This window comes from Callithrix jacchus, chromosome 5, assembly GCF_049354715.1.
Source record: "Callithrix jacchus isolate 240 chromosome 5, calJac240_pri, whole genome shotgun sequence".
NCBI classification, from domain to species: domain Eukaryota; kingdom Metazoa; phylum Chordata; class Mammalia; order Primates; family Cebidae; genus Callithrix; species Callithrix jacchus.
In genome coordinates, this window is record NC_133506.1 from 120,877,512 (window position 1) to 120,899,555 (window position 22,044).

Below are 22,044 nucleotides of genomic sequence, written 5' to 3' on the forward strand. Positions count from 1 at the left end.
TCGGCCTCCCAAAGTGCTGGGATTATAGGCGTGAGCCACCGCGCCCGGCCTTAACATGGTTTTTAATTTGAATAAGGTTGAATATGAATAAATAAATCGCGGCCTGCTTGATCCCAAGACCATCGACGTTCCTTGTTCCCGTTTTCGTGCCCTCCCAGCTGGCGCCGCTGTAGCCCTGGCCCTTTAAGTTGCGCGCGAGGCTCCGCCCCCTCCCGGCGCCCCCCCTCCCGCCCCGCCCCTCCCGCTGGAGCTCGCAGCCGCGGCTCTTCCCGACGCGCCCCGCCCTCCCCAGCTGTGCACTCTCAGTCCAGCTGTGAGCTCTCGTCGGGAGTCCCAGCCATGTCCGCCGAGAGAGAGGTAGCCGAGGCGGCCACCGTGCTGGCTGCGGTCGAGGCAGGGGTCGGGGAAGACGCCTCTTCGCCGCCCCCGAAAGCCGAGGCAGCGAGCGACCCCCAGCAGCCCGCAGCCTCTGAAGGGGCCGCCGCCGCAGCCTCGCCGCCACCGCTGCGCTGCCTGGTGCTCACGGGCTTTGGAGGCTACGACAAGGTGAAGCTGCAGAGCCGGCCGGCCGCGCCCCCGGCCCCCGGGCCCGGCCAGCTGACGCTGCGCGTGCGGGCCTGCGGGCTCAACTTCGCAGACCTCATGGCCAGGCAGGGGCTGTACGACCGGCTCCCGCCGCTGCCAGTCACTCCGGGCATGGAGGGCGCGGGCGTCGTGATCGCCGTGGGCGAGGGAGTCAGCGACCGCAAGGTGAGCGGGCTGCGCAGAGCAGGGCTGCGGAGGCCACGGGGCAGTGGGGCACCAGTGGGCGGGCGCTGGGGGTGTGGCAGGGCGGGAAGACTGGCGCGGACCTGGGTGCACGAGCGTGGAAAACGTAGGAAAGGAACTTGTGTTTTGGGGCTCCTGGAGAACCGCATTTAAGTGGGAGGGGAGACTGAATTATCGCCCCCTCCCCAACCATTTGTAGTTGTGGCCGCCGCCCATAAGCGGTGCTGGTGGTGGGGGGGGAACAATAAGGCGCCCTAGCGCATGCGCACAACGACTCTACCGTCCCCACCGCCTCCCGCCCCCATTAAAACCACACCTGTACCCCTGCCCACCAAACACTCATCTCCTGGGTAACTGCAGTCTGTGACTGTGAGTGACGGTTAGTGCCACCTTTCACCGAGGGAGCTTGAGTGGCTCTGCCATCGGGGTTGGGCGGGGGCACCGCGGCCGTGCCAGAGCCCTGGTCACATGCAGCCCCGTGGTCTGTGGGGGTGTGAGGTGGCCCCTCCCAGAGCAAGGCCAAAGAGACGAGACACGCCCATCATGGAGGAGAGAGAGCCTAGCTCCCCCACCGCCACCAGCCTCACACCGCCGATCTGGTTTTGGGGTGGGGTAGGAGGGATTGGGCCACCCGATCTTTGTCTTGGGCTCTGTGTCTCCCGTGACTGCAGTATCTTCTCCTCCTGTGACTCAGCCATCGGGCCACGACCTGGGGCTGCCCTTGGGAACGCCCGGTGCAGGGAGTGGGGGTGGGGACCCGCCTCTGCCTTCCCCCTGCGGAGGACCCTCACTTCAGAAACCCCCATGCCAAGGGTTTGGACTGGAACGGAGAGGTGTGGCTCCTTGAGCAGGTTGGCCAAGTCTGCAGGCCTGTTTCTCCTTCTCATTTATCATTAATCTTGGCCAATCTTCTCCAGTCATTTGGAAAACTCCAAATTATCAGCTTTCTTTTTTTTTTTTTTTGAGACCGAGTTTCGCTGTTGTTACCCAGACTGGAGTGCAATGGCACGATCTCGGCTCACCACAACCTCCGCCTTCTGGGTTCAAGCAATTCTCCTGCCTCAGCCTCCCGAGTAGCTGGGATTACAGGCGCGCACCACCATGCCCAGCTAATTTTTGTATTTTTAGTAGAGAGGTGTTTCACCTTGTTGAACAGCATGGTCTCGATCTCTTGACCTCCTGATCCAGCCGCCTCGGCCTTCCAAAGTGCTGGGATTATAGGCGTGAGCCACCGCGCCCAGCCTATGATCAGCTTTTTGAGAGACCTGGGATGAGGCCTCAGCATGCCATTTGTTTAGGGGGGTGTGTGTGTGTGTGTGTGTGTGTGTGTGTGTTTGAGATGGAGTTTTGCTCTTGTTGCCCAGGCTGGAGTGCAATGGCATGATCTTGGCTCACTGCAACTTCCAACTCCCTGGTTCAAGTGATTCTCCTGCCTCAGCCTCCGGAGTAGCTGTGATTACAGGCATGAGCCACTAATTTTGTACTTTTTAGTAGAGACAGGGTTTCTCCATGTTGGTCAGGCTGGTCTCAAACTCGAGACTTCAGGTGACCCACCTGCCTCAGCCTCCCAAAGCACTGGAATTGATTACAGGCATGAGCACTGCCACCGGCCAGGGGTTTCTTTTTAAAGCAGACCTCAGATACCAGAGTCAGCTTTGTTGGATTCATCCTGTATGCAAACAGCTTCTTAAAGGCTTCCCTCTGAATTCAGCTCTGGCCCCACCCTCAAACTGACTTCTAAATGATCCCGCTCTTAAGAAGGTGCTACGAGGAATGTTTTTTAGGGGTAGTTGTAGTTCATGTTACTGCTGAAGGCCACCCACCTCACCTCCCCTCCCCACACTTTCCGCCTGGTAAATACAGGATATCCTGTCCAGGGCAAGAATCTGATGTAAGAGCCTGGATTCTGCAGGGAGGGCCCTTCCCTCTCTCTCTCTCCCTCCTCCTTCCTCCTCCTCCCTCCTGGTGTCTGGGCTGGGGAGGATCATGGCCCTGATCTGGATGGGCTGAGGGTTAGCATGAGACAGGGTGAGACTTGTTCTGGGCCAAATCTGGGACTGGCCTCAACCCCAAATGAGCAGTGCACTCCTCAAAGCTCTCCTGGTTGTTCTGTGTCTGCTAGTCCTGAGTCCCTGGGTGGAGGACTTCCATTGTTGTCGTTCTCCAGACCTCATCTCAGGCCAGAACTTGGAAGGGAAGACCCCAGCATCCCTCAGTTCTCCTCTTCAGTGGAGTGTGGGGGCTTGAGGACATAAAAAAGGGCATATGTGGTGAGACGCAGTGGCTCACACCTATAATCCCAGCACTTTGGGAGGCCGAGGCAGGTGGATCACGAGGTCAGGAGTTCAAGACCAGCCTGGCCAAGATGGTGAAACCCGGTCTATACCAAAAAATATAAAAATTAGCCTGGCGCAGTGGCAGGAGCCTGTAATCCCAGCTACTTAGGAAGCTGAGGCAAGAGAATCGCTTGAACCCGGGAGGCAGAGGTTGCAGTGAGCCAAAATCACGCCACTGTACTACTCTAACCTGGGTGACAGAGCAAGACTCTGATTCAAAGAAACAAACAAAAATTGCTTATTTGGGAGTTCCATCCCCCTTCTCCATGGACCCTAACTCTTGTTAATATACAGAATTGCCATCATTCCTCGAAGGGATCAAGACAGACCCGGATTGTCCCGGAACAGCACCCACACCTCCCTCTCCATGCTCTTCAGAGAGCGCAGAGAGGTCTTTTCTCCTGACACTCCCTCCTTTTCCCTTCCCTTCCCTTGACTTCACTTGCTAAGCTGGAGGGACAGGTTCTGTTATCTTTGCCCCCTTTCCCTCCTGTACAGAGGCTCTGGGGGTGGGGGGAAGCCTTTTACTGCTGTAAAAGGCCTGTATAGCCCTCCTTGTCTGTCACCCCTCCTGCACCATCTCTGAGTGGACGTGTTTTTTGTGCTCCCAGTGCTGGGTCAAACACCGTTCTCCCGAGGTGGTCACACCCTGCTGTAAGTGCTCAGAGAACTTTGTCTGCACTTTGGTAGTAGATGAAGCTCACCATACCACCTGACTATAAAGTGCTGTCTTATTTTGGCTGTTTGTGTGACTTCCTTGCTATTATATTATTATTATTGGCTGACATTACTAAGTGCTTATGTGCCAGACATTGTGCTGAAAATGGTTGTTTTTTTCCATTTGGTCCTTATAACTGTTCTAATTGACAGATAAGAAAACTGGAGCTCGGCCGGTCTCGGTGACTCACGCCTGTAATTCCAACACTTTGGGAGGCCGAGGCAGGCAGATCATGAGGTCAAGAGATGGAGACCATCCTGGCCAACATGGTGAAACCCCATCTCTACTAAAAATACAAAAAAAATTAGCTGGGCATGGTGGTGCGTACCCCTAGTCCCAGCTACTCAGGAGGCTGAGGCAGGAGAATTGCTTGAAACCAGAAAACAGAAGTCGCAGTAAGCCAGGATCGCGCCGCTGCATTCTAGGCTGGCGATAGAGCCAGACTCTGTCTCAAAACAAAAAACTGGAGCTCAAAAAGATTAAGTAATTTTTATTCATTCAAAGTTACACAGTCAGTAAACAATGGAGACCACTTTTGTAACCACAGCAGTTTGATCTCTTCCACAATACTTCGGGCTGCCCTAACTGTAAGCTTCTTGCATTCGGGGATCTTACACAATAGTGACATGTAAGCTCTGTAAAAAGGTGATAAGGATAGTATCTACCTCAAAGAGGTGATGCAAGGATTAATTGAGCGTTTTATATAAAGCACTTGAAATCAGGCTTGGCCGTCAGTCAGCACTTAGTAAAGGTGAGTTGTTTTTTTCCTTTTTTTAAATTCGGAGTCTTGCTCTGTCGCCCAGGCTTGAGTGCAGTGCACGATCTCAGCTCACTGCAACCTCCGTCTCCAATTCTCCTGCTTCGGCCTCCTGGGATTACAGGTGTGCACCACCATGCCTGGCTAATTTTTGTCTTTTTAGTAGAGATGAGGTTTCACCATGTTGGTCAGGCTGGTGGTCTCAAACTCCTGACCTCATTATTCACCCGCCCCACCCTCCCAAAGTGCTGGGATTACAGGTGTGAGCCACCGTGCCCGGCCAAAGGTGAGTTGTTTTTGTTACTGGTGATGAGGTTATTATTATTATTATTATTACCATGACTACTTTGCTGCTTCTGCTGCTACTTCATCTGGAAGAAGGTGGCCTTGTACCTAGGGGAAAATCAATAAATATCCTGGGGGTGAATGAATGAGTGACTGAATAATGTTCTTCTTCTCTTCTTCAAGGTAGGAGACCGGGTGATGGTGTTGAACCGATCAGGGATGTGGCAGGAGGAGGTGACTGTGCCCTCGCTTCATACCTTCCTGATGCCTGAGGCCATGACCTTTGAGGAAGCCGCTGCCTTGCTTGTCAATTACATTACAGCCTATATGGTCCTCTTTGACTTCGGCAACCTACGGCCTGGCCACAACGTCTTGGTACACATGGCTGCAGGTGACAGGGGGCCTCCCTTTATCACTCCTTACCCCACCCAGATTTCCTTCCAGGCCCCTTCCCTGCAGCCTGTCTGGATTGTTGTCATGGCAACACCAGGCTGCCTTGGCCTGTGGCGCCCAGAGACCTCTGCAGTAGAGTTGCCGTGGTAACCTTCAGGCACCAGGTCTAGTCTGGTGTGTTATCCTTAGCAACGTGCCCTCATCCCACACCCCCACCTCTCTAGCCACCCTTTCCACCACTTCTCAGTCATGGAAATTGGACATGGACCCTAAATGAGCCAAGGCAAAGTGAAAATGATAGGCTGAGTCCTTGGGAGGCTACAGTGGAGTGGTTGGTGGCCAGGGCAACTCCATATCCCCTGCTTATGAGTGTCTTGCTGCAGGGGGTGTGGGTATGGCTGCTGTGCAGCTGTGCCGTACAGTGGAGAATGTGACAGTGTTCGGAACAGCCTCGGCCAGCAAGCACGAGGCACTGAAGGAGAATGGGGTCACACATCCCATCGACTATCACACGACTGACTACGTGGATGAGATCAAGAAGATTTCCCCTAAAGGTGGGGGGCAGAACATGGGAGGGGTTAGGGAAAGACAGGACAGGGAGGGGAGCTGCAGATCTGTGGATCCTAATGTTGTTCTTGGGTTCCCCTTTTCTATGACAGGAGTGGACATCGTCATGGACCCTCTGGGCGGGTCAGATACTGCCAAGGGCTACAACCTCCTCAAACCCATGGGCAAAGTCGTCACCTATGGTGAGTTAATGGGTCATGGATGGAGACAGCATGTTAGGGCAGGAAAGAGGGTCTAAAGGGTGGGACATAGGGGTCCAGGGCTTTGGAAGGAAGAGGTAGGGACTCAGGTGCTCTGTAGACGATCAGGGTTAAGAATGGTCCTGTATGTTGCATTCAGATTGCTGATTCCTGGGTGCCAGCTCTTTTCATTCTGTGTCACAACTTATCACGTGAGTCATAGTAAATTCTACATTCTTTGAGATGGAGTTTTGCTTTTGTTGCTTGGCTCACTGCAACCTCTGCCTCCTGGGTTCAAGTGATTCTCCTGTCTCAGCCTCCCGAGTAGCTGGGATTACAGGCATGCGCCACTATACCTGGCTAATTTTTTTTTTTTTTTTAGTAGAGATGGGTTTTCTCCATGTTGGTCAGGCTGGTCTCGAACTCCCAACCTCAGGTGATCTGCCCACCTCGGCCTCCCAAAGTGCTGGGATTACAGGTGTGAGCCACCATGCCCAGCCTTATATTCAGTTTTTTAAGACACCAGGTTAGAGTGCTTTTGTCACCAGGTTAGAGTGCAATGGCATGATCTCAGCTCATTGCAACCTCCACTCTTGGGTTCAAGTGATTCTTCTGCCTCACCCTCCCGAGTAGCTGGGATTACAGGTGTCCACCACCATGCCCAGCTAATTTATTTATAGTAGAGGTGTGGTTTCACCGTGTTGGCCCGGCTTGAACTTCTGACTTCAGGTGATCCAGCTGCCTCAGCCTCCCAAAGTGCTGGGATTACAGTCCTGAGCCACCATGCCTGGCCCAGCTCTACATTCTTGTTTGGGGATTATTCTTGAACAACCAGCCTGCCTTCTTTCTGTCCTACCTCCCTGAGTTTCTTAGGCAAGGTACATTTTCTTTTCTTTTTTTTTTTTTTTTTTGAGACAGAGTCTCTCTCTCTGTTGCCAGGCGCCAGGCCGGAGTGCAGTGGCACAATCTCAGCTCACTGTAACCTCCACCTCCCGGGTTCAAGCGATTCTCCTGCCTCAGCCTCCCAAGCAGCTGGGACTACAGGCGCACACCACCATACCCAACTAATTTTTGTATTTTTAGTAGAAACGGGGTTTCACCATGTTGGCCAGGATGGTCTCGATCTCTTGACCTGGTGATCCGCGCACCTCGGCCTCCCAGAGTGCTGGGATTACAGGCTTGAGCCACCGTGCCTGGCCGCAAGGTACATTTCCATTTATTTATTTATTTATTTTTGAGACGGAGTTTCACTCTTGTTACCCAGGCTGGAGTGCAATGGCGCGATCTCGGCTCACCACAATCTCCGCCTCCTGGGTTCAGGCAATTCTCCTGCCTCAGCCTCCTGAGTAGCTGGGATTACAGGCACGCGCCACCATGCCCAGCTAATTTTTAGTATTTTTACTAGAGATGGGGTTTCACCATGTTGACCAGGATGGTCTCGATCTCTTGACCTTGTGATCCACCCGCCTCGGCCTCCCAAAGTGCTGGGATTACAGGCTTGAGCCACTGCGCCCGGCCACATTTTCATTTAAAAAAAAATTTCACACAACAAAATAAGCCAGGCATGGTAGCTTATGCCTATAATCCCAGCACTTTGGGAGGCCAGGGCAGGTGGAGTGCTTGAGCTTAGGAGTTGAAGACCAGCCTGGGCAGCATGATGCAACCTCATCTCTACAAGAAATACGAAAATTGGGCTGGGCGCGGTGGCTCAAGCCTATAATCCCAGCACTTTGGGAGGCCGAGGCGGGTGGATCACGAGGTCAAGAGATCAAGAACATCCTGGTCAACATGGTGAAACCCCGTCTCTAGTAAAAATACAAAAAATTAGCTGGGCATGGTGGCGCATGCCTGTAATCCCAGCTACTCAGTAGGCTGAGGCAGGAGAATTGCCTGAACCCAGGAGGCGGAGGTTGCAGTGAGCCGAGATTTCGCTATTGCACTCCAGCCTGGGTAACAAGAGCGAAACTCCGTCTCAAAAAAAGAGAAAAAAAAAAAAGAAAATTCTATACTCCCGCCCAGGCAACAGAATGAGACCCTGACTCAAACAAACAAATACAAAAAGATTAGAGCTTTTTTTTTTTTTGAGAGAGAGAGAGGGTTTCAGTCTGTGGCCCATCCTGGAGCACAGTGGCATGATCTCAGCTCACTGCAACATCCACCTCCCTGGTTCAAGCAATTCTGCCTCAGCCTCCTGAGTAGCTGGGATTACAGGCGCCTGTCTCCCCACCTGGCTAATTTTTTTTTTTTAAGACCAAGTCTCACTCTGTCACCCAGGCTGGAGTGCAATGGCACAGTCTCAGCTCACTGCATCCTCTACCTCCTGGGTTCAAGCAGTTCTTCTGCCTCAACCTCCCGAGTAGCTGGGACTACAGGCACGTGCCACCATGCCCGGCTAATTTTAGAATTTTTAGTAGAAACAAGGTTTCACCATGTTGGCCAGGCTAGTTTTGAACTCCTGACCTCAAGTGATTCTCTTGCCTCGGCCTCCCAAACTGCTGGGATTACAGGTGTGAGTCCAGTGCCTGGCCCCTAGAACAATTTTAAGTCAGCCAGGGTTGGTTTGGGCCTGGTAACCAGCAGTTTGAGAATTAGCCTATTACTTCCTGGCACTGGTACAGAGAATCACAAGGGGATGATGGAACACAGAGCATAGAGTCAGGCACAGAGGGATGTGCCTGGCACCTCGGTTCACAGGCCATGTCACCTTATCCCTCAGGAATGGCCAACCTGCTGACGGGCCCCAAACGGAACCTGATGGCCCTGGCCCGCACATGGTGGAATCAGTTTAGTGTGACAGCTCTGCAGCTGCTGCAGGCCAACCGGGCTGTGTGTGGCTTCCACCTGGGCTACCTGGAGGGTGAAGTGGAGCTGGTCAGTGGCGTGGTGGCCCGCCTCCTGGCTCTGTACAACCAGGGCCACATCAAGCCCCGAATTGACTCAGTCTGGCCCTTCGAGAAGGTGAATTGTGAGGACTTTGCCGGGAGGGCTTGGGTAGGGCTCATGAAGGCTGGGGTTCCAAGGGGCTGATTCTTGGGGAAGAGGAGGGCTGCCTGCATCACACTGGCTCTGTTGCCTGGGGGCTGGATAGCACTGGGAGCCACAGCTTTCATTCCTCCCCAGGTGGCTGATGCCATGAAGCAGATGCAAGAGAAGAAGAATGTGGGCAAGGTCCTCCTGGTTCCAGGGCCAGAGAAGGAGAACTAGGAGGAGGGGCTGTGAGACCCTCAAGACCAGTGAAGGGAGAAGTCGGGAAGCTGCATTCTGACCACCAGACTTGCATTTCAGCCTCTCATAGTGCTCTGCCCTCCCTCTCCCGAAGGTCTCTGTGGTGATGACCGCGCTCCCCTGCCCCTCCCTGCTTCCTGACCTCTGAAGAGGTTGGGAAGTGACCATTTGGATGTCTGGGCCCTGCCAAGGGGACAGGGAGGGTCAGAGGGAGGCTGGCTGCTTCCTGCCCCCACCCTTTCCCCAGGCCTGCTGTGCTGCTTTTGTCCCCATTGTTGTGTTCTGTGAGCTTCCACCTCTCCCTCGTCTTAGCTCCCACCCTGCCCCGCCACCTCCCCAAAGAATAGAAATGTCAGCTCAGGATATGGGGCCAATCTCTGTGAGTCCAGCATGTACCTGTCTCTCCCTAGTGTCCCTTCAGCCTGGGCCAACCAACGCCCACCTCTGGGCTTGACCAGTCCCCACCTTGTCCTCTGTTCCCAACTTCTTAAGCACAATTGGGCTTCTTCCATCTCCAGGTTTTCTGCCATTCTTAACCAAGGCTGCCTCTTACAACAGGGCGGGAATCCGACCTACTCCCCTAGGTCACAACTCTCATAGGGATACAAAGCCCCTGCCCTTCACTGAGTTCTCTGGATTTGTTCTCAGTGCCTTAGCAATGAAAACCTGCGCTTGTATGTGTGTGGTGGGACAAAGGGAGGACCCTGTCTCCCACCTCCTCCAGCCCTGTTCTCCCCAGTGCCTTCCTTGTTCTGGTGGAGCTGGGGTTTCACTCCTCTCCAGTCCCAAAACTGCCAAAAATCTGTGTGCCATTGGGGGATGGAGGGTGGGGCCAGCCCCGAGCCTCCTGGGGAGCAGGGCAAAAACAGGTGCCCTCATCTGTGCCATGTCCTGTTTTTGCGGTGGTTGAGGAGAAAGGCGGGGAAGCTTCCTCAGCCTTGCAGATATGTGTGGCATTTACCAGCCAGAGGTCTGAAAGGCAGTGCTGTCTGTTTCTTGTTCTGGGACCAAAGTAAAAATCCAAGCACATTCCCCTTGCAGTTAGGGGAGGCCCCACTGCCTTCTCAAAGCAGAGAGGCAGCTTATCAAACTCAACCCAAAACTTTTGTTTACATGGGTGGGGAGATGGAGCAGGGGAGTACAGAGGGGATGGTCAGGACCTGGGCCACTGTGACCAAGATGGGGACTTCCTGGGGAGGGAGGTCACTCCCTCTGCTCACTGAGCTAGGATTAGGGAGGGTTATCGTCCCAACCATTGCAGTGGGAGGTGGGGGGACAGGCTCAGCTTCCTCATTGTCTAAATGAGGACTAAATGTGTGAAGTGCGATTTCTGCTTTTGTGTACCCCACCCCATTACCACAGCTGCCTTTGTGTTTGTGTCAATAAAAAGCCAAGCCCTGGCTCCTGCTGTTTGCCTCTGAGAGTGGAGGGGAAGGTGAGCTCCTGGAAGGCCAGTGCTGCTGGCGGAAGATCTGGGCTTCTTCCCATCCCCCTGCCTCCTTCCATGCCCAAAGCAGGTTTCCTTTCATGAGTGAAATGAGGAAGAACGTCATGCCATGCTGGCTCTTTTTACTGTTCTCGGCAGTGTTTCGCAATGTGGAATCCCACCCCACTGTTGGTGAACATAAAGACCTCCTACATGGGCACCCAAGTCCAGCCCGGCATGAGAACCTTGGGAGGGGGCAGGGAGGATGAGAAGGGAGACCCTAGCCTGACTCCGAAGTAAAGACTGCTAGGCCCTGCTGTCCTTGGGGTATGACTGTCAGGGCTTCTACCTCCCCGCCCCCCCGAGTGGGCTTCTGGAAGTGGATCTCCAGGACATCATGCAGCTCCGGGCCATCCAGGACATCAGGAATGTTGAGCACCAGCACAGAGCGGGACAATGGCTGTGACCTGATCTGGAAAAGTGGCCAAGAGATGGCAAAAGCTCATGGGAGTAAGGTGCAGAGGGTAGGGGGCAGGGCAGGCAGTGCCCCATGGGAATATGGGGTCAGGAGGCCTGGAGAGGCTGGTGGTGGGTAGGTCAGTGGGGTTTGGGGTCTCTGATCCTTCATGGGACAAGTTCCTGACAGGCAGACAGGTTACCCAACCCAGCCCTGTTCGCTACCTTCCTACTTACCTCAGCCTTCTGGATCTCCCCATTCATGCAGGGAGAGACTCTCAGAGGGACCTCCTGCCCACCCAGTGGCACTCTGAATTGGCCAATCTGGCACAGGCGCTGGGCCACTGTGGGGAACAAGGAGGGGTGGACCTTTAGCATCAAGCCCTCTCTGCTCCCTGAACCCTCATCTCCCCTGCAGGAGGTCTGCATGACCCTCACCTCCTTCCTTAGCAAAGCCCAGCATGACACTCCCTTGCAGCAGCTCCCGGACCTCCACATCGCCACCCCCATTCTTAGTCTTGCCAAAGAAGATCTCCAGCTTGTCCAGCAGCTCCTCCTCACTCAGACTGAGGCTGGCAGGAAATCCACTGACCAACACCCTCTGGCTCCTCATCTGGCTGGACACCTAGCGGGAGACAGCAAGGGGTGGTCCCAGACACAGCTCCACTTCCCCAGCCCCCGGTGCATGGCACCCTTTGCATGTCCCAGGATTCTGCCATTCTGTCACCTGGATGGTGGTGACCATGGGCAGCTCCAAGGGCTGGACCTGCACCCGCAGCCGGCACTCCTCCATGTCGATCGTGTGCTCCTTTTGTTGCAGCACCTGCTCAGCCACTGGGTGGTGAGGAAACAGGTTCAGTACTGGGAATCCTCCCCACCTCTCTCCTGACACCCCAAGAGCTCACCTTTGGGGTCATCGAAGGTGACCAGAGCAGAACCTGCAGGCAGAGGGCAGTGGATCCTCAAATTGGAAACTAAAGACTTAGGCATTTCCCTGTCCTGTTGGGTGTGTCCTCGGAATACCAAGGGGATCCTCGGCACTGAAAATAAGACCTGGAAGTGGGGAGGGGAGTAGGAGCGTTTCTCATTCCCAGCTGGGAGGAAGGCATCCCAAATTCCATTCCATTGATACTGAGTGCGGGGGATAAATACATTTACTGAAAGAAGAGCCGGATAAATGAGTGGATGAGGCCTGGGCAGGGTGGGTCACCTCTAATCCCAGTACTTTGGGAGGCCGAGGCAGGAGGATCACCTGAGGTCAGAAGTTCAAGACCAACCAGACCAACATGATGAAACTCCATCTCTACTAAAAACACAAAATTAGCCAGGCGTGGTGGTGCACGCCTATCATCTCGCTAGCCTGGAGCTGAGGCAGGAGATTCACTTGAACCTGAGATGCAGAGGCTGCAGTGAGCCGGCCTAGGCAACAAGATCGAAACTGTCTTTAAAAAAAAAAAAAAAAAGGAGTGGATGAAGACAGATCTGGTCCATACCAGGCAATTTACATACAACATCTTAATTTGTTCTGGGAGGCTCATGCCTATAATCCCAACACTTTGGGAGGCCAAGGCAGGCGGATCACCTGAGGTCGAAAGTTCGAGACCGGTCTGACCAACATGGAGAAACCCCGTCTCCACTAAAAAAAAAAAAAAAAAATACAGGCTGGGCGCGGTGGCTCACGCATATAATCTCAGCACTTTGGGAGGCTGAGGCAGGTGGATCACGAGGTCAAGAAATCGAGACCATCTTGGTCAACGTGGTGAAACTCCATCTCTACTAAAAATACAAAAATTATCTGGGCATGGTGGCACGTGCCTGTAGTCCCAGCTACTTGGGAGGCTGAGGCAGGAGAATTGCCTGAACCCAGGAGGCGGAGGTTGCGGTGAGCCAAGATCATGCCATTGCACTCCAGCCTGGGTAATGAGAGTGAAACTCCGTCTCAAAAAAATAAATAAAAAAAAAAAAAATACAACTCAGGGTTTCAAACTCCCAACCTCAGGTGATCTGCCCACCTCGGCCTCCCAAAGTGCTGGGATTATAGGCATGAGTCACTGCACCCGGCCTAATTGTTGTATTTTTAGTAAAGACAGGGTTTCACCATGTGGGTCAGGCTGGTCTCAAACTCCTAACCTCAAGTGGTCAGCCCACCAAGGCCTACCAAAGTGCTGGGATTGCAGGTTACAGGTGTGAGCCATCATGCCCCGCCTCACCAGCTCTTTTTTACCAGACAACACCAGGTCTCCCGCCTTACCTTGTCTTTGGGGGAGTCCCCGAGCTCCTTTCTCTGCTGCTGCAGCTCCTGCAGTCTCATCTTGAGTCTGGCCTGCTCTTCCAGAAGGGCATGGAGCGCCTGCTGGAACAGAAGGAAACAACCAGACTTCTACCTACCCTTCCAGAGGAGACTCCACAAGCCCAGGGGAATGGGGGCCTATCCTGGACTCTCCAGAAGCAAAGTTGATGCAAAGCTCCAGAACAACCCAACCCCCTTATGCTGCCCTGGGCTGATCCTGGCCCCCTCCACTCAGGGCTCAGCTGGCATCGTCTCAGCTGCTCTTGAAAGGGCAGGAGCCTTTGCAGCAGCCATGACTTGTTCCTGATCACAGATCTAGAGTTCAACAAACACTGAGCTCCTGCTAGGAAGTGCTGGGCACTGACAGGGCATTGGAAGATAAGGGTACCTAGCCCTCAGGCCTGCCAAACAGTGCTCAAGGTAGTCGACAATCACATGCCTGATTGTGAAGGGCAGCCAGAGTTTGAAGGAGGGCCAATCCAAAGGGGTTAACCCAATTAGGGATACCTCCAAGAGGAGCAGAGACTAGTTGCAAAATGTCATACAGTAATACTGTTAACATTTGCTAACTATATGCCAGGCACTGTGCTAAACCCTCTGATGAATTATTTCATTTAATTCTCATAACAGGGTATCTATCTTATTTTATTCATTTATCTATCTTTTTTTTTTAAATGGAGTCTCACTTGGTAGCCCAGGCTGGAGTACAATGGTGCGATCTCAGCTCACTGGAACCTCCGCCTCCTGGGTTCAAGTGATTCTCCTGCCTCAGCTTCCTGAGTAGCTGTGATTACAGGCATGCACCACGACACCCAGCTAAGTTTTGTATTTTTAGTAGGGATGGGGTTTCACCATGTTGGGCAGGCTGGTCTCGAACTCTTGACTTTGTGATCCACCTGCCTGGGCCTCCCAAAGTGCTGGGATTACAGGCGTGAACCACTGTGCCCGGCCTATTTTTTTTTTTTTTTGAGATGGAGTCTTGCTTTGTCTCCCAGGCTGCAGAGCAGTGGCATGATCTTGGCTCACTGCAGCCACCACCTCCTGGGTTCAAGCAAATCTCGTGCCTCAGTCTCCCGAGTAGTTGGGATTACAGGCACCTACCACCATTCCTGGCTAATTTTTGAATTTTTAGTAGAAGCAGGTTTTCACCATGTTGGCCAGGCTGGTCTCGAACTCCTGACCTCAGATGATCCACCTGCCTCGGTCTCCTAAAGGGCTGGGATTACAGATGTAAGCCACCACACGACCAATCCTTATTTTATAGATGAGGAAATTAAAGCTCAGAGAGGTTAAATGACTTGCGCAAAGTCATATGGTCCTAGGCTATCTGACTCCAGAGCCCACCCTCCTGACCTGTGCTTTATGGTAAAGACATGAAGCCCAGGGTTGGGAGGTAGCTTACTCATCTTCTAGTTTGTCCCTTGACTACCCCACTTTCCACTCTACACCAAGCAGCCCTTTAGGCTGGGTGTGATCTGGAGTGGGTCCAGAGAGAAGTGACACTAGGGATACCAATAAATGCACCTTTGTTTGTGATAGGGAGCAGAGCTCACCCTGTGGTTAGGAATCCTGATAAATAAGGTCAGCTCAGAGAAGCATGAGGTCCTTGAAAAGACAGAACTCGTCATGACCATCTCTGTATTCCCAGTGTCCAGCAAGGTCACTGGCACAAAAGATGTCTCCAGTACAAGTGTGTCAAATGAATAAATGAAGTGAATGAATGACAGTAAAGTAGCACGTTACAGAGGGCACCAAAGAATTTCAGTGTGAGTTTGTTCTATTTTTAGCAGAGGAAAACTAGAGCTTGACCAAATTATGCTGGTTTATGAAGACCTTAGTTATTCATATTTCTATAAATCAGAGAGTGCCAACACAGTGTCTTTAAGGGTCAGTTAGATGACATCAATGAGTTAATAGAGCCATGTAGGAGGACAGAGAGTAGTAGGGACTCTGATGCCCTGGGGAGACCAGGTCCCTGCTAAAGTAAATCTCTCCTGGCTGGGTATGATGGCTCAGGCCTGTAATCCCAGCACTTTGGGAGGCCAAGGCAGGCTGATCAACTGAGGTCGGGAGTTTGAGACCAGCCTGACTAACGTGAAGAAACCCCACATCTACAAAAAAAAAACTTACATGTTGTTGCTTGAAAAAAACAGAAAGAGGCTGGGTGCAGTGGCTCAAGCCTGTAATCCCAGCACTTTGGGAGGCCGAGGCAGGTGGATCACGAGGTCAAGAGATCGAGACCATCCTGGTCAACATGGTGAAACCCCGTCTCTACTAAAAATACAAAAAATTAGCTGGGCATGGTGGTGCACGCCTGTAATCCCAGCTACTCGGAAGGCTGAGGCAGGAGAATTGCCTGAACCCAGAAGGCGGAGGTTGTGGTGAGCCGAGATTGCGCCATTGCACTCCAGCCTGGGTAACAAGAGCGAAACTCTGTCTCAAAAAAAAAAAAAAAAAAAAAAGAAAGAAAAGAAAAAAACAGAAAAAAAAAATACAAAGTTAGCCGGGCATCGTGGCGTGTGCCTGTAGTCACAGCTACTCCAGAGGCTGAGGCAGGAGAATCACTTGAACTCGGGAGGCGGAGGTTACAGTGAGCTGAGACTGAGCCACTGCACTCCAGCCTGGGCAACAAGAACAAAACTCCATCTCAAAAAAAAAAAAAAAAAGCCAACCAAGTTCTGCCCCATGCAAATCTACCCATGTTTTTGTTTTGTTTCATTTTTTGAGACAAAGTCTCAATGTCACCCAGACTGGAGTACAGTTACCTGATCATGACTCACCGTAGCCTCAACTTCCCAGAATCAATCGATCCTCTTATCTATCTCAGCCTCCCAAGTAGCTAACAGGCATGTGCCATCATGCCAGCTTTTTTTTTTTCCTCTTCTAAGATGGAGTCTCCCCCCTGTTGCTCAGGGTGGAGTGAGCGTGATCTTGATTCACTGCAACCTCCGCCTCCTGGATTCAAGATTCTCCTGCCTCAGCCTCCCAGGTAGCTGGGATTACAGGTGCCTGTCACCATGCCTGGGCTTTTTTTTTTTTTGAGATAGGGTCTCACTCTGCTGCCAGGCTGGAGTGCAGTGGTGCGATCTCGGCTCACTGCCTCCTGGGTTCAAGCAATTCTCCTGCCTCAGCCTCCCATCCACTTTGCTCAGCCTTTCAAAGAGAAAAGCCTGGCCAATATGGTGAAACCCTGTCTCTAGTAAAAATACAAAAATACAAAAATTAGCCAGGCAGTGAGTGATCTCGGCTCACTGCCTCCTGGGTTCAAGCAATTCTCCTGCCTCAGCCTCCCATCCACTTTGCTCAGCCTTTCAAAGTGCTGGGATTACAGGCATAAGTTACTGTGCCCAGCCTTTTTTTCTTTTTCTTTTTCTTTTCCTTTTTCTTTTTGGTTTGAGACAGAGTCTTGCTCTGTTGCTTAGGCTGGAGTGCAGTAGCACGATCTCGGCTCACTGCAAACCTCTGCCTCCTGGGTTCAAGTGATTCTGCTGCCTCAGCCTCCCAAGTAGCTGGGATTATAGGCACATGCCACCACACCTGGCTAATTTTTGTATTTTTACTAGAGACAGGGTTTCACCATATTGGCCAGGCTTTTCTCGAACTCCTTATTTTGTGATTCACCCACCTTGGCTTCCCAAAGTGCTAGGATTACAGGCATGAGCCACTGCGCCCATTTTTTTTTTTTCTTCTAAGTTGAATTCTCACTCTGTTGCCCAGGCTAGAGTGCAGTGGCAGGATCTCTGCCCACCGCAACCTCTACCTCCGGGGTTCAAGCGATTCTCCTGCCTCAGCCTCCTGAGTAGTTGGGACTACAAGCACATGCCACCATTTCTTGGCTAATTTTTGTATTTTTGGTAGAGATGGGATTTCACTATGTTGGCCAGACTGGTTTTTAACTCCTGACCTCATGATCTGCCCACCCCAGCCTCCTGAAGTGCTGGGATTACTGGCATGATCCACCGTGCCTGGCTATTTTGCACAATTTTTTTTAGAAAAATACAATTTTCTGGACAGCTTCTTTCCTTCATTTCTCCCTTCCTTTTAATATACAAAGGCCATTTAAGAGGGCCATGTATGTAATCCCAGCACTTTGGGAAGCCAAGGCAGGTGGATCACTTGAGGTCAAGAGTTTAAGACCAGCCTGGGCAACATATTGAAGCACCATCTCTACAAAGAAAATTTTAATAAAATTGGCCAGGCATGGTGGTGCCTGCCTATAGTCTTAGCTATTTGGAAGGCTGAGTTGGGAGGATCTCTTGAACGCTGGAGTTCAAGATTGCACTGTACTCCAGTCTGGAAGAATGAGAACACGACAAAAAAACAGCAGTTTTAGCAGAGAGGTACGTGTGGGGGGAGATTAAGATTGTCCTTGGGGGCCAGGCTTGGTGGTTTATGCCTGAAATCCCAGCATTTTAGGAGGCTGAGGTGGGTGCATCACGAGGTCAGGAGTTGGAGACCAGCCTGACCAACATGGTGAAACCCTACCTCTACTAAAAATACAAAAATTAGCTGGGTGTGGTGGCGCACGCCTGTAATCCCAGCTACGCAGGAGGCTGAGGCAGGAGAATTGCTTGAAGCTGGGAGGCAAAGGTTGCAGGGAGCTGAGATCAAGCCACTGCCCTCCCGCCTGAGCAACAGAGCAAGACTCCGTCTCAAAAAAAAAAAAAAAAGATTGTCTTTGGGGAATTGGAGTTCTGAAAAGGTTGGCAATAATATTAACAATAAGAAACACATATTGAATGCTCAGTAGGTGTTAAACAGTGCAATGAGTGTTTACTGTGTTAATCTATGGATTATCTAGCTTGACTGTTGAAGTATAATTCCTTTTTTTTTTGAGACGGAGTTTCGCTCTCCTTGCCCAGGCTGGAGTGCAGTGGCATGATCTCAGTTAACTGCAACCTCTGCCTCCTGGGTTCAAGCGATTCTCCTGCCTCAGCCTCCTGAGTAGATGGGATTATTCCTGTTGTGCCTGCCACCATGCCCAGCTAATTGTTTGTATTTTTATTTATTTATTTTCTCTTTTTTGAGCCACAGTTTTCTTCTTGTTACCCATGCTGGAGGGAAATGGCACAATCTCGGCTCACTGCAACCTGCCTCCTGGGTTCAGGCAATTCTCCTGCCTTAGCCTTCCGAGTAGCTAGGATTACAGGCATGCACCACCATGACCAGCAAAGTTTTTGTATTTTTAGTTATTTCTTTTCTTTTTTTTTTTTTTTTTTTTTTGAGACAGAGTTTTGCTCTTGTTGCCCAGGCTGGAGTGCAATGGCATGATTTTGGCTCACTGCAAGCTCTGCCTCCCAGGTTCAAGAGATTGAGCCTCCGGAGTAGCTGGGATTACAGGTGTATGCCATTACACCTGGCTATTTTTTGTATTTTTAGTAGAGATGGGGTTTCCCCATGTTGGCCAGGCTGGTCTCCAACTCCTGACTTCAAGTGAACCACCAACCTTGGCCTCCCAAAGTGCTGGCTGGGATTACAGGCATGAGCCACTTCACCTAGCCTAATTCCTCTAGTTTAATTCTTGCAGGTAGGTATTCTTGTGAGAGGAAATGGAGCTTAGACTGTAAACTTTAGAAAGGCTAATGATTTCCCTGGACCACACAATGGAATTTTAAAGCAGGATTTGAAAAGAGGCAGGATGACTCCTTATTTGTTTTTTGTCTTGGAGACAGGAGCAGAGGGGGTGTCTTGCTGTCACCCAGGCTGGAGTGCAGTGGTGTGAACATGGCTCACTGCAGCCTCGACCTCCTGGGTACAAGCTATTTTCCTGCCTCAGCCCCCTAAGTAGCTGGGACTACAAGTGCGCACCACCACTCCTGGCTAATGTATTTTTTGTAGAGACCGGGTTTCGCCTTGTTGCCCAGACTGGTCTTGAACCCCTGATCTCAGGCAATCTGCCTACCTCAGCCTCCCAAAGTTCTGGGATTACAGGTGTGAGCCACCACACCTGGCTCTGGGATCTTATTATACTTGAGGGGCAAATGAAACATTTCCAGGTGAGGGATCTGTGTGTTTGACAGATGGCATGGTATCAGGGAGGGATAGGCTGAAGAAAGTGGAGAGAGGATGAGATTCATTTATTCAACAGTGTTTACTGAATGCCTGCCACATGCCAGGAAACACGCAGGGTCTACATGCCAGGCACTGTGCTGGGCACTGGGGATGAGTGATGAGTGGGTAGACAGGGCACCAGTCCTCCTGGAGCTTAGTTTAGCACAGGAAGGGGCATTTATGTCAGGAAAGGGTGGACCAGGGGAGAGGGAAGCTTAGCTCCTCTTCTTCCTGAAACTGGAGAGGGCCCAAGGTTAAGATGAGATGGAATTATCAGGAGGAGGAGAATTTTGGTAGATGGGAGACCTCAGGAGGTGATAAGGGTGTGTTAGTTACCAGAACAATTCTTTTTTTTTTTTTGAGTCTCATTCTGTCACCCAGGCTGGAGTGCTGTGGTGCAATCTGGGCTTACTGCAACCTCCACCTCCCAGGTTCAAGCAATTCTCCTGTCTCAGCCTCCCAAGTAGCCAGAATTACAGAAGCATGCTGCCACACCCAGCTAATTTTTTGTATTTTAGTAGAGACAGGGTTTCACTGTTGCCCAGGCATCCCAAAGTGCTAGGATTACAGGTGTGAGCCACCACGCCCTGCCTAAAACAAATTTTTGTTTTGTTTTGTTTTTAAAGACGGGGTTTCACCATGTTGGTCAGGCTGGTCTTGAACTCCCACCCTCAGGTGATCCGCCCGCCTTGGCCTCCAAAGTGCTTGGATTACAGGCGTGAGCCACCACGCCTGGCCCTAAAACAATTCTTATTTGGGTCACAGAACCCTTTGAGTATCTGATGGAAACTACAATTCTCTCTCCAGAGAAGTGCACACAGACACAGCTTTTAATGAGCTCCTGCTGTCTGAGGCAATAGGTTAGGGGATCAAATGCATAGTGGGGAGGTCATCTTGGCCTTGCGTTTCTCCCCAGCTGTTCAGCGGGTCTCAGATGGGCAGGGACAGGCTTGGCTGCCAGGCCCTGAGATACCTGCGCGTTCCTAGCTCTTGTTTCCCCACCTTCCAACTCCCTTCTCCTCACTTACGCCATCCCGCGGGGCTGACATGGGTCTCCGGTCTGTTTGGCAAGAGCTGAGGCTTCAGAGCTGGGCACAGCGGCAGAATCCACCACAGCTGAACTCCTGTTTGTACCTTCTGAAGGGCTTTGGTCTCTCCCAGCCCAGCAGGACCCGAAATGGTTTTGCTCGCAGGCTGTATGCTTCCACTTTCATTTCGGTGAAATCCCTGCCCTCTGGTGCTCAGATGCCGCCCTCTGCCGAGGTTTCCCCGCCCCTGGGAGGAGCCCCTGGGAAGTCATCAAAGTCGACTTCACTCAGCCGTGATCCCTCAAGGGAAGCCACCTTACAGCAACGGCAAACTGGTCCCAATCAGCCATTACCAGGCAATCAATCTCCAAGAAGCACATTGGTAGACCCTGCTTTGTCAATAGATTATTTCTGTAGAGCCTAGATTAATGCTGGGCACATCCCACACTGGTAAAAGTAATTGCTGAATGAGCTGGAGCGGTGGCTCACACCTGTAATCCCAGCACTTCGGGAGGCCCAGGCGGGCAGATCACCTGAGGTCAGGAGTTAGAGACCAGCCTGGGCAACATGGTGAAATCCGGTCTCTACTAAAAAAATACAAACATTATCCGGACATGGTGGTGCATTCTTGTAATCCCAGCTACTCCGGAGGCTGAGGCAGGAGAATAGCTGAAACCTGGGAGGCAAAGGTTGCAGTGAGCCAAGATCACGCCATGGCACTCCAGTCTGGGTGACAGTGCAAGACTCTATTTCAAAATAATAATAATAATAATTGGTGAATGAGTGAGAAACACAATCAGGTCAGATAAAGCCCATAGTTCAAGTTCACAAAACTGTAACAGTGGCTAGCACAGAGAGCTATTATGTGCCCAACAACCTTCTGTTTTACACAGATTAACTCTTCAAAACAATGCTGGGGGTCAGGCGCGGTGGCTCACGCCTATAATCCCAGCACTTTGGGAGGCCGAGGCGGGTGGATCACTAGGTCAGGAGATTGAGACCATCCTGGTCAACATGGTGAAACCATCTCTACTAAAAATACAAAATTTAGCTGGGCATGGTGGTGCAGCATGTAGTCCCAGCTACTCGGGAGGCTGAGGTAGGAGAATCGCATGAACCCAGGAGGCAGAGGTTGCGGTGAACCAAGATCGTGCCGTTGCACTCCAGCCTGGGTAATAAGAGCGAAACTCCTTCTCAAAAAAAAAAAAAAAAAAAAAAAAAAAAAAAGAAATGGAGACCATCCTGGCCAACAAGGTGAGACCCCATCTTTACTAAAAATACAAAAATTGGCCAGGTGCGGTGGCTCACGCCTATAATCCCAGCACTTTAGGAGGCCGAGGCGGGTGGATCACGAGGTCAAGAGATCGAGACCATCCTGGTCAACAAGGTGAAACCCCGTCTCTACTAAAAATACAAAAATTAGCTGGGTATGGTGGCGTGCGCCTGTAGTTCCAGCTACTCAGGAGGCTGAGGCAGGAGAATTGCTTAAACCCAGGATGCGGAGGTTGCGGTTAGCCGAGATTTCACCATTGCACTCCAGCTTGGGTAACAAGACCGAAACTCTG

The 22,044-nt window shown here is 51.7% G+C and overlaps 2 protein-coding genes across 8 annotated transcripts; one reads left to right on the plus strand and one right to left on the minus strand.

Annotated features, from left to right (window-relative positions):
- The first annotated feature begins 294 nt into the window (after nt 1-294).
- Nucleotides 295-10,630, plus strand: VAT1 (vesicle amine transport 1). Of its 2 annotated transcripts, XM_002748017.7 has the most exons (6): nt 295-750; nt 5,048-5,255; nt 5,641-5,811; nt 5,917-6,006; nt 8,720-8,961; nt 9,124-10,630. In XM_002748017.7, exons 1-6 carry the CDS (start codon nt 340-342, stop codon nt 9,205-9,207), a joined length of 1,206 nt encoding a protein of 401 aa, XP_002748063.1. In that variant the 5' UTR covers nt 295-339; the 3' UTR covers nt 9,208-10,630. The 2 variants fall into 2 exon arrangements, with proteins under 2 accessions (XP_002748063.1, XP_008994928.1); XM_008996680.5 differs by lacking the exon at nt 5,641-5,811.
- IFI35 (interferon induced protein 35) lies at nt 4,293-20,668 on the minus strand. 6 transcript variants are annotated; one of them, XM_078374396.1, is made up of 7 exons: nt 20,480-20,668; nt 13,362-13,460; nt 12,016-12,163; nt 11,838-11,944; nt 11,549-11,735; nt 11,348-11,454; nt 4,293-4,972 (listed from the first exon to the last, which is right to left on the minus strand). In XM_078374396.1, exons 1-7 carry the CDS (start codon nt 20,498-20,500, stop codon nt 4,922-4,924), a joined length of 720 nt encoding a protein of 239 aa, XP_078230522.1. In that variant the 5' UTR covers nt 20,501-20,668; the 3' UTR covers nt 4,293-4,921. The 6 variants fall into 6 exon arrangements, with proteins under 6 accessions (XP_078230522.1, XP_008994930.1, XP_078230523.1 ...); XM_008996682.5 differs by having other exon boundaries at nt 13,362-13,463; XM_078374397.1 differs by lacking the exon at nt 4,293-4,972 and adding an exon at nt 10,773-11,121.
- Between the last annotated feature and the right edge of the window lie 1,376 nt (nt 20,669-22,044).